Below are 11819 nucleotides of genomic sequence, written 5' to 3'. Positions count from 1 at the left end.
CAGAGCGCTGGGCGTCAGAGAGGATGGTGGTGCTGTTGGTCACCACTGCTGGGGCCTCTCTGAGCAGAGCCCCTCACTCCTGGGGGGTGGGAAGTGGCCACTAGCAAGAACCCGCTGGGATGCGGTTGGCAGGGAGTGACCTCGGAGAAGCTATTTCAGGCGGGGGGAGGATGAGATGGGAGAAACAGAGAAGAGCCACTCAGGGGTGTTGAGGAGACAGGAGACAAAGGCGAGGGCACCGTGAGCCCAGGGACGCACCTGTTCTGGACCAAGCCTGGGCAAGCTAGCGAGAGGAGGGAGGTGGGAGCTGTGGGAGGGGAGGAGGACCCCACGCAGGACCAGGGTGGAGGGCAGGCTGGGGGGTCTGCTTCAGCACGGCTCTGGGACCCAGAGCCCAGATAGCCTGCGCAGAGGGGGTTGGCCCGGCCCGTCCAGCACAGGGCACTGGGCTCGTGGTGAGAGCGGGTGTCCCAGCTCCCGTGGCCCCATGTCTGCCCACCCTCCAGCTCAGCCCTGTCCCCATGGCCATCTCCCACAGGGGGCTGAGGCTTCAGGAAGGAAGGTTCGGAGCTCGGGAAAGCCCGATTCCCTGGCTGCAAGGGGAGACCCCACCCCAAGGGGGGATGTGGTGGGTGGGTCCCTTCCCTCAGGCAAAGGTGGGTGGGTGCGGGCTGTGCGCCACACCTCAAGGGGCCCCTGGGGAGCAGCTGGCAGTGCATCCTCCGTCACCCGCCCACTCTCCCCGCCTGGCAGGCACTGAGTGCTGGGCGTGGGCTGGAGTGTGTGGGAGACAGAAGCGGAGAAAGGCTCACGATTCTCGACTGCATCCTCCCACGGCATAGGCTGGGTGCCCTCATGCTCACAGCCCTTCCCGAGGGAAGCCTCCGAGGGGTTGGGGGGGCTACACCCATCTGCAGTGCCTTGCTGGTCTGTGGGTGTCTTCATGCATGTGTGTGGACACGTGTGTGAACACGCGTGTGTAGTATGTGTCTGTCGCCCACTTCCTCTCCCACCCTCTGCTCAGCGCGCTCCTCCCTCCTCCTCCCCGATCCCTTTGACTTTCTCAGACCACATGGAGGGGATCTCAGACCCAGAGGAGCCTTCCAGGCCCCCTGGTCCTGCCTCCTCCACCAGAACTCCCGAACTCAGCTCAAACAGGTGACAGCTTCTAGTGACAGGGACGCCCGGCCCCCCAGGCACGGGTCCAGTCACTGCGCAGGCACATGCAGCGGGTGCTCAGGGGGGCGGGGGCTCCTGCAAACCCGTGCGTCCCCACTGTGACGCCCTCTGCCAGGGAACCACACAGGAAGGCCTGGTCCTTGGTACCGGCATCTGGAGGGAGGGCTCCCATAAGTGGGCCTGCATCCACCCTGGGGAGGGGACCAGGCTGCCATCCCAATCTGTCCAGGGCACACTGTCCCCCTGGGGCATCAGTTCTCACGCCCAGCTGCTGCCGCATCCCAGGGCCCAGAAGGGCTGGAGCTGCTGTTACTCTGGGCGTTGGTGGGGTCAAGAGGTTTACCCTACAAGCGAGATGGGGATAAAGGACGCCCTCCGTCCTCAGCATCCGTGAGGTGCCTGGCTCCCCTGGCTTCCCGGGTGCGCTCCATCAGCCTGCGGGCAACTGGTTCGTGTCTGGGAAGCCTCTCCTTCTGGGGAACTGATAGGACTGAAGTGGTTTCCAGAGAGGCTTGTGGCTGGACCAAGCCTGTGTCCTGTCCTCTGGGAGGAGGTTAGGCCTGGAGCACCATGGTCCTCTGGCCAGCGGAGACCATGCCTGGGGCAGAGCTCGGGCTGCGCTTGGGCTGAGGAGGACAAGAACTGAGCAGGCACAGGCTGCTGTCAGGGCCCTGCCGTATGGTCGCACATGTCACACGCTTCCTCTTGTTGCCCCAGCAGCTTCCAGGGTAGGGACAGTGTCCCCAAGTTAAAGGCAAAGAAGCTGAGGGACCCATCGCCTGCGTCTGGGGCTCATGTCCGTCGCTCGGCAACCTGGAGTGGTCCATCTGTATAGCCGTTCCTGCAACTGAAGGACGTTTGGGCTATTTGTAATTTCTCGCTGTTTTTATTTTTTTGAGACAGAGTTTCACTGTGTTGCCCAGGCTAGAGTGCCGTGGCGTCATCCTAGCTCACAGCAACCTCAAACTCCTGGGCTCAAGCGATCCTCCTGCTTCAGCCTCCCGACTAGCTGGGACTACAGGCATGCGCCACCATGTCCGGCTAATTTTTACTATGTACTTTAGTTGTCCGATCACTTTCTTTCTATTTTTAGTAGAGACGGGGGTCTTGCTCTTGCTCAGGCTGGTTTTGAACTCCTGAGCTCAAACAATCTGCCCACCTTGGCCTCCCAGAGAGCTAGGATTACAGGCGTGAGCACCGCGCCCGGCCTTTCACTGTTTTTAACGACGCCTAATTTGAGCGCATCTCTGAACCTCCTGACTTTGTTCAAGTGCTGCGGCTTCGAGTACTGGTTTGGAAAGCTCGGCCTCTCCACTCAGGCGGTGCCTTGGCCCCCTGCCCTGCCCGCTCACCAAGGCCCCAACTCTGGCTGTCTCCCCGCAGGACGAGAAGGCGCGCATCGAGGCGCTGGGTGGCTTTGTGTCGCACATGGACTGCTGGAGAGTCAACGGGACCCTGGCCGTCTCCAGAGCCATCGGTGAGGGCCGAGGAGGTGGGCTCGGGCGGGGAGCGGCCACCCGGCAGCCCAGGCCTCTGGACTGTGGCCCCCAGTCACTGGGGGTTCGGGACGGCAGTGTGGGGTGCTTAGAAGGGTTTGCCCTTTACTAGGGTGACGTCATCCATCGTATCGTGAGGGGAATGGGACAGATTGAGAGACTGCAGCTGCGAGCACCTAAGAAACTTCTCACACAAATAATTACAGTTTAAGTTATACTGTGTATTATTTCGTTAAAACAGCTCCCCCCAAAATCTAGTAGGAACCCTTGGCTAGCTGTCCTCTGTGCTAGAAGAAAAGTCTTAAATATTCCATAAATGAGGTTTATCCTTGTCTCCCTTACGTTCATGCGGGTGGTTCTTTTTTCTCTTTTGGAAAAAAAATAGCAGCCCCCCTACCCCCAGATCCCATTTTCCCAGGTCTCACCTGGAGGCTTGGAAACTGCACCTCCCTCCCTCCCCCCCTCCCCAGCCAAGCGCCTGGCACTTGGCATCTGTCCCTCTGACCCCCCTGAACTGAAATATTCTGGCCTTCTCGGCAAATGTGGCGCCTTCTTTACAGCCCGTCTTCACCTGCTCCTGGCTTTGGGTCTGTGGGACACGCCAGGGCAGTGTCGGGGGGCTCACAGGCTGCAGTCGGGGGGTTCTGGGCAGTTGCATAGGGGAGCGGCAGACCCCGCGAGAACAGGCTGGTCTCTGTACCCGCAGGGCGTGAGGGCTGTCGGGGCCTGGCCAGATGGGGAGGAAGCGGCTGACACGGGGGTCCTCTCACTGAGGCTCTTCTCTCCACGCCCAGGAGACGTCTTCCAGAAGCCCTACGTGTCTGGGGAGGCAGATGTGGCCTCCCGGGAGCTGACGGGGTCCGAGGACTACCTGCTGCTCGCCTGTGATGGCTTCTTCGATTTCGTCCCCCACCAGGAAGTCGCGGGCCTCGTGCAGAGCCACCTGGTTAGGCAGCAGGGCAGCGGGCTCCATGTTGCCGAGGAGCTGGTGGCTGAGGCCCGGGAGCGGGGCTCCCATGACAACATCACGGTCATGGTGGTCTTCCTCAGGGACCCCCGAGAACTGCTGGAGGGTGGGGTCCAGGGGACAGGGGACTCACAGGCAGATGGGAGGAGCTGCGACTTGCCCTCTGGCCTCTCAGAGCCCCAGACCGAGGCTCCATGGAGGAGCTAGGTGGTCCTGGCCCTGCCTGGCGCCCCCTCCCGCTCTTGCGATTCTCCCCTCAGAGTCCTCCGGAGTGCGGGCGGCAGCGGGCAGGGGTGGCCGCCTACACGGCGCTTTCGCCAGCACGCAGGAGCGCTGGAGGTGCTTGCCACGCCCGTCCTGGTGGCTGCGGAACTGCACTGGGCAGAAGGAAGCCGAGGGAGACCTCACCAAAGAGAAGGTGGCCCAGGAAAGGGACAAGCTCCTGCTCCTGGCTCCCACTGGGCCAGGGACGGGACCAGAGGCCACGGGTGCCCGGTGGGAGCCAAACCAAAGACACTGGTGTGTGGTGGAGCAACGCGGTTGTTGGGGTGGGACCCTCGAGCCGACCCAGGAGCCACAGGCTTCTTCACGCGTGTTCTGGGGCCGGGCACACAGGCAGGGTGTCCAGCCTAGATTTCTCCTCCCCGGGGCGGGCTGGGAGGGCCCGTGCTGACAGACACGCCCGGCAGGCCCTGGTTGGCCGCACTGGTCCCCAAGAGGAGAGAGCAGCCCTGCGGGAAAGAGGGGGCGCAGGTCTGCGGTGGCCGCCCCATTCCACAGGCCCAGGCCACTCTGGCCACTCTCTTCCCTCGGGCACCCCGGGGAGGTGAAGCTCGGAACGGGCGTCTCACACGTGTCTTTTGTTTGTGTGTTTGGTTTTTTTTCCAGGGAAAAGTCGAATTCAGAAGCAGTATTTCAGGTTTTTATCGTGCCAAGGTGATCCATCGTGTCACATAATTTAAGCAGAGCTTAGTGTTTATTTTATTCCTTAGAAAACTTAAGTATTTACTTTGTTTTTAAAGCTATTTTTTGAGGAAACTTTTTTTGCAGTATTACTAAATCTATTTTCTAAATCAGGATTGGAACAGAAACTTTTCCAGGTGGTGTTCATAAGCCACTCAAGTGCCTTAACCAGCTTTAGACGAGGCTAGAACTGCTGTGCCTGCCATGGGTTCTGACGGGCGAGTTGAAGTTTTTACAGAAGCAGGATTTGTTTCCTTGGGGAGCAGTGATTTTGGCTGGAGTCTTTCCAGAAGAGTTCTTTCTGCCTCTTGGTGATGCAGAGTGCCCAGGAGCGTCGCTGAGGTGCCTCCGGGAGCTGCAGCTGCTGTGTGGCAGTGCCTGGGCCCGACAGCAGGGCCCCGAGCACCTGGGGTGACTGGAGCCATCCGCCGCCACACCTGGCCCTGCACCCTGGCTGGAGTCCAGGCAGCGAGACCTTGCTGATTGACTGGAATGTCCCTGAATGTCTTGTGCATTTGTAATCAGATTGGTCTCATGGGGAGAGACGCTTAATTAAGAGGCCCTGGCAAGTCCAGAGGCAGCCTGTGGGTCTCTGGCTTTGTCCAGAGGCAGCGGGGGTACTTCGGCCTCCCCTGCCTTGCTCTGCCCCGTGGCCTGAGCAGCTCATTCCCTGGCGCACCCTGGGGAGGTGGGGCTTGCAAGGGACCATGCTTGGGTGCCTCGGGGGGCTCACACAGCACGTGCAGAGCAAAGAGTGGCAGGGCTGGGCGAGGGCACCAGGCAGACAACAGGGACACAGGTTGGCCAGCTCAGGAGGTCCCCGGGGAACAGCCTTGGAAGGGCTGAGCCACGGGTAGGCTGCTTTGGGCAGAGGCTCAAGGTCTATTAAACATAGTCACTGTCATTCAGAGACCAGTTGGCCACCAGCAATGACCAGGTAGTGCTTGGCTTCACTTGAAGGCCCTCTGCCTCCTGGGGGCCAGAAATCAGGGCTCCTGGTGCCCTCTCGGCATAGGACTACCAGCCTGTCCTGCCCTCAGGCATGACCTTGACAGAGGAAGGGAGCTATTGGCTTCTGTTTTTCTCTTTTCTTTGCTAATCGTATTCTATTCATGGCTGCCAAGAATGGAGCTTCACCCCATGGAGGTTTGGATCACCCCGTTTGGTGATGTGGTTCACCCTGGCCAGAGGCTCTACCAGGAGATCTCCCCAGACTTGTCTGAGCACCTCCCCTGACCCCTATGCCAGGCTGCGTGGGGACAGCCGTGGCCCTGCCCGGTAGAGGTCTGGCAGCCAGCATCAGGGGCTGCTCTGCCCTCACCCTGGGGCCGAGGGAGCCCTCGCTCTCCCCCCAGGCAAGGCTGGCCTTGTGCTAGCACCTAGGAGCGGAGGAGGCTCTTCCGTCTTGACTAGGGCTGGACTGGGAGTCACCAGGCACCTTCAGCGTCCGAGACTCCTGGGCCACCTCCTCTTCAGGCCACGGTCCCACAGGGAGCCCCAGCCAGGGACACTAGTCTGGAAATCTTCATTTCTTTCTCAAGGCCCAGCTCGGCCACTTGTTTGCTGTATGAGCTTAGCAAGTCATTGCACCTCCCCAGGCCTCAGTTTCCCTTTTGTAAAGCGCAGGAGTTGTGCTGAGTCTGCTGGGGAGATGCTGCCAGAGCCCAGGGCCCCTCCCCCACTGCCAGCGGGGAGGGGTGATTAGGTATTATTAGTGTCTATTCTTAAAAATTAAGTGGGTTGGAAAAGAATCGAGCTCCAGATGCCAGCACCTTATATGGAACACAAAGCCACGAAACGGATCCCTGCTCCACAGGTACGGCAGCCGGCCTGTGGGGCGGGAGGGTGCTCCCGTCAGAGTCCCAGAGGCAGCCCCAGCCTCAGAATAGGAAATGGGTGTGTTTTATGGGGCGAGGGACACGGCGTGGCATCAGGGTCCCAGGACCCATGGGAGAAGCATAGGCTCTCTGAGGTCTTGGGTCAGGCTTGAGCCAGCCTCTGCCCTTGGCCGCAGCCGTCCCAGCCTCCCGTGGGCCAGCACGGTCCCAGCTCTCGCCCTCCCCCGCACCATGAGCTCTGGCGGGCACCTGGCTACCTCAGCAGTGTTCCCTGGCTGTCCCCAGGCCTGGCCCTGCCCCAGCTGAATGGAAGCCGGGTGGGCCTATGTGAAGGAAGCTGTGCTTTTGGCTCGATTCTCCCTCTGCAGCGCGAGGGGGGCAGCCCCCGGGGTCCTGTGCTCTCGGCCCAGGCTCCACAGCTCTGCCAAATGCACCGAGCTTTGCCATCATGTGCCGCGATGGCCTTGCCAAGGGTTTATCTGCACAGCCCAGTGCACTTCCTGGGAGTCCTGTTCTACGACAGGGTGACTGTTTCCCCTGTTCCTGGGGCCAAGTCCCAAGATGAAGGGGCCAGAAGGGTGTTCTCCCGGGTCCCAATGTGCAGAAGTGTCAATAAACCACGAGTTCTCATCTCTGTCTCCTGGGTCCTGCTTGCCTCTCTCACCACTGAGCATCTGGTCCCCTTGGGGGCGCAGGGTGTGTTTGGAAGCTGCCGAGGTGTTGGGGACCGTCTACACATCTTGCGAAGCGAGTAGATGAATTCTGGAGAGAGCCCTGCCTGCCCCCAGCCCATCGGGTCCGGCCAGCCCAGCCTGGTTTTCATCCCCGACACCCCAAGCCCACCCCTGCACACACCAGGAGGGTGATGGGAGCAAGATCGGGCCTCTTGGACCTCAGTTGACACTGGGGACCTGCAGGAGTACCTGGAGGCCCCTCATTCAGCCAGGAGCCTGGACTGCCCCACATGCTCCCTGCTGAGGACGGAGCCCCTCCCGGCATAGCACTGAGGCGGGCCGCCATTTGTGCCTTCCTGATACTGCCCAGAAATTCCGGTTAAAAAACAAGTACTAAGTGTTTGTTTTGCCCTTAGCTCCTGTCACCCATGTTGCCCCCATACTCGTGGCCTGCCTGGCACTCTGCCCATCCTGCAAGAAAAATAGAAAAATTAGCTGGGCGTGGTGGTGCACGCCTGTAGTCCGAGCTACTCAGGAGACTGAGGCAAGAGGATCACTTGAGCCCAGGAATTCGAGGTTGCAGTGAGCTGTGGTCACACCACAGTACCCAAGCCTAAGCGACAGAGCAAGACCCTGTCTCTTAAAAAAAATGCTTTTACCAAAAGACCCAGGGCAGTCAGCCCGCAGCAGAAGGCAGGGTGACCTGGTGGACTGGGAATGGCGACGGTGGCTCCGCTGAGTGTGCGAGGGCACGGCCTGGGCCGCTCCAGCCCCACGGTGGGCTCCAGTCAGGGGCAGGCTCACCGTTCTTGGAGAAAGGGCCAGAGCCTAGGGGTCCCTTTGTGGCCAGAAGAGACTGGCCCCTCATGGCTGCCTGGACAGGCATCAGGAACCTGCCGCAGGCCCACCACATATGGCAGGGTTTAAGGGAGGCCCCCGTAGGGCCCACCCACCTGCCTCACTTTGTGCCACACCTATGACCCCCCAACAGTGACCCTCAGCCCAGATCTCTGTCGCCTCGCCCACCCCAAGGTTGGCTGGCAGCTGAACAGAGGGCCTTGACCCCGGCACTGCGGCCCCTGGCACCGTGGCTGGTCGTTGAGCAGCTGCAACGCCCAGGAGGGCTGGTCCTCGAGCCCCGGTGCAGGGCGCACATGCCCGGTGCACACAAAACCAATCTTTGAGACCCACTTCGGAGCCTTCTCAAGGCCCTCAGGGGTCTTCACCGGCTCATTTCAAGTCCAAATGGCTCTGAGAAGCAGCCAGTCATGGGACTCGGTCATCCAGTCCTTTAGTGGACATGAGCCTAGCATTTGTCACACTGTTCCTGGGCTGGGACGAGGGATGACAAAGCAACTACCAGCCAGCCACCACATCACCACCTGAGACAAGATGGGACTTGGCTTAACACACGGGTGCGGTGCCCGTGGGCCGCGAGGCCATGACAAGTCCGAGCCTTGGAGAGCCCGGCAGCCCACCTGGCCCCGCGCGGCCCCGGCTCTCCGCACCCTCGCTTTGGCCTTTGATTCCTTTCTCGTGTTGAGACAGGAGAGAGCGGGCCGGCAGCCTCCTGCTTGTGCTCTTGGCTGGGCTCAGGCCTCAAGGGGACACGGAGCACTTCAAAAATGCCTCTGTGCAGACTGCTGAGCTGCAGCCCCCAGACACGGCCCTGAACTTGTCCCCAGAATGTGGGCCAGTCGGGTGGGCTGGCCCAGGACTGGCCGGGCCACTGCCTTTTTCCAGCCTTCCTTTTGCCCACCAGCCCCCTCCTGCTTGCCGTCCCTATTAGCCCTTCCCAGACCACCCCGAGAGCCCTCGGGATCCCTTCCCGACCCCAGGCGGTGCTGGATGCCCGAGGCTGCAGCCTCGGACCCTCAGGACTAGCTGCAAGGAAGGCAGCTTCATGTGCCTCCCCCGTCACAGAGGGGGCATCCTCCGAAAAGCAAGAGAACTGGCCCAGGATGCACGGACTGGGGTTCCCCACCAGGCCTGGGCCCCACCCCACCTGCTCACGTCTGTCTCCCCTCCCTGCCCCTCTGAAGCTCCCAGCAGAATCTCAAGTATAGACTGTCTTGATTCTTCCCTAAGGAATCGTCTTCGTGTGTCTGAATCCTGGCTGCGTGGCCAGATGGTGGCTCTGTGCTCTCCCTGCGCCCCACTTTCAGGGAGCTTGAAGCATGGAGAGCACCCACTGGGTGGAGCAGGGGAGGCCTGACGGACAGAGGGTGCACTGGGCGGGCAGAGCTGCAGGGGCTTTACCAGTGCGACGAGGCCATCAGGGCGGCCAGCAGCGTGGGGTGGAAGGAACTTGAGCTGGGCTCTCAGCTAGGAGGGGGACAGACCTCCAGCTCAGTTCAGCACAGACAGCCAAGGCTGGCAGTCTGCCTGGGGAAGGGGTGGGGAACAGGCTTGGGGGCCTCATGCCCACTGAATAGGGGCTTCGGCTTAAAGCCAGGCCCCCTGGGCTGAGGCAGAGCCCAGGAAACAAGCAGGAATCCCGGCTAGGAGGGCGGATGCCTAGCCCCAGAGCTCCCCTGGGGGGGTGTCCCAGGAACCCCAGCTGTCCCCTTCTGGTCCTGCACACCCTCCATCCTTGGCTGGCTGGTCTGGGGCAGAGTCAGGCTCTGAACCATCTAGGCCGGGGCCTCAGCTGGGGCCCCCAGCACACAGAGCTGTCTTGGGTCTGCTTCCTGGGACTGCGAGTGGCAGGGTTCTGGACATCTGGGCCGCCCAAGGCCAAGGAGTGGGCGCAGCCACCACCCGGGAGCTAGCCCTGAGGAATTGTCCAACGCTCATGAAAGGTCCTGGGCAGGTGTCAGCTCAGGGAGTGGCATGAAGGCCGTGGCAACCCCGCAGCCGCTTCCCAGGCAGGGCCCTCCTCGGACCACCGTCCCAGACAGTCCTTCTGTCCCTGGTGGGAAGACCTCTTCCTCACTCTTCCTCCAGGTACAGCACCCACCCCCCTGGCCTGCTCCCCGCTTCCCCAGGCCTTGTCTGCAAAGAGAGATCCAGGTCACTTGTAGGCGGGGTCTTGGTGGCCTCTGTCCACATTCACTTTTATGACAGCCACGTGCAGCGCAGCACAACGTGGCTGCTTCAAAGCATTATCTAGACAACTCACATGAATGTTTCTAGCTGAAATAGTAAATTGAGTATAGAGATTTTAAAGGGTATAAAGAGTGATTAAAATGTATTCTGCATTTCTTAAATTATAAAAGTAATCTAACAACATGAAAAAACTTGGAAAAGAGGGAAGAAAAACAAGATTTGATTTTGAGCACGGAACAAAGTCATCAAGGTAAGTGTTGGAAAATGCAGTTTAAAAAACAAAACCTCAGCCGGGCGCGGTGGCTCACGCCTATAATACTAGCACTCTGGGAAGCCGAGACAGGCAGATTGTTTGAGGTCAGGAGTTCGAGACCAGCCTGAGCAAGAGTGAGGCCCCATCTCTACTAAAAATAGAAAGAAATTAGCTGGACAACCAAAAATATATAGAAAAAAATTAGCTGGGCATGGTGGCACATGCCTGTAGTCCCAGCTACTCGGGAGGGTGAGGCAGGAAGCTCACTTGAGCCCAGGAGACTGAGGTTGCTGTGAGCTAGGCTGACACCATGGCACTCTAGCTTGGGCAACAGAGCGAGACTCTGTCTCAAAAAAAAAACCTCTTGAAATGAAAGGCACCTTTTTTCCCAGAGAGACTAAAACAACACGGAGAAGTTGCTGAAGATGAGAAAGATTCAGTGTAAGAGCTGTCTTAGAGTCAGAGCTGTACGTGCATATTCATTGACAAAACGAGCTAGAATTTGGTACCTTTAATGTCCTCCCTAGATAGTAACTCTCCTGTTTGCATCATCGTTCATGAATTCGTGTTCTCCGGGAATTAAGAGACCTCACTTTACCAAGCTGTTTCTTGGTAGCTGCCACTAACATCCAGGACAGCTGAACCCCTGTGAGGAACAGCCCCCTTCAGGAGCCCATGCACTGCCAGTGGCGGCCTCTCCAGGGCCTCAGGCTCAGCCGGGGGACACACACGGAGGGCCGAGCCCTCCCACGTGCCACCTCTATGCCTGAACCTGACAGTGCATCACGCTTGGGTGGGGTCTTTCATTTTTTTTTAAGAGATAGGGTCTTGCCCTGTGGCCCAGACTAGAGTTCCTGGTACCCGGCCAAGTTCTTCTATTTTTAAAATGTGAAGTATTGGCTGTGCTTGGTGGCTCACGCCTATAATGCCAGCGCTTTGGGAGGCCAAGGCAGGAAGATCGCTTGAGGCCAGGAGTTCAAGGTTATAGTGAGCTATGATGGTGCCACTGCACTCCAGCCTGGGTGACAGAGCAAGACTCCATCTCTAAAAAAAAAAAAAAAAAATGCAGTCTTTGACATCAGCACCTCGAGAATTGATGTCATTGATCCGCTCCAAAGCCTAACACTGAATCAGATCCCGCAGTTGTCCATAATACCCAGGCTCCTTCAAGAGCCCACCCTGTGGTGTCCCGAGGCCTCACCTGGTCACCAATATCCTAAATATTTAGAATCAACTTTACACAGCATTTCTTTATAGATCTCCCACCCTATGTATATCCCTACACACTGCTATTTAGTTTTGCTTTTCTTTTAAGTTTCTGAAAATGATATTTTACTATATGTATTCTTACACTTCATGTTTTCATCGCCCAGCATATGTTTCTTGGATCCATCCACACTG

At 59.0% G+C, this 11819-nt stretch overlaps 1 protein-coding gene across 1 annotated transcript in view; it reads left to right on the top strand.

The window, feature by feature from the left end:
* PPM1F (protein phosphatase, Mg2+/Mn2+ dependent, 1F) overlaps positions 1 to 4273 on the top strand; it is a 26379-nt gene extending 22106 nt beyond the window's left edge. Inside the window, exons 7-8 of the mRNA XM_012644144.1 lie at positions 2563 to 2656; positions 3470 to 4273. Of these exons, the coding sequence (XP_012499598.1) occupies positions 2563 to 2656; positions 3470 to 3849 (474 nt within the window). The 3' untranslated portion in view covers positions 3850 to 4273. The remainder of the gene's footprint in view (positions 1 to 2562; positions 2657 to 3469) is intronic.
* The last annotated feature ends 7546 nt before the right edge of the window (positions 4274 to 11819 follow it).

This window comes from Propithecus coquereli, unplaced genomic scaffold (assembly GCF_000956105.1).
Source record: "Propithecus coquereli isolate 6110/MARCELLA unplaced genomic scaffold, Pcoq_1.0 Scaffold206, whole genome shotgun sequence".
Lineage (NCBI taxonomy): Eukaryota > Metazoa > Chordata > Mammalia > Primates > Indriidae > Propithecus > Propithecus coquereli.
This window is presented reverse-complemented; position numbering and strand designations above follow the sequence as displayed.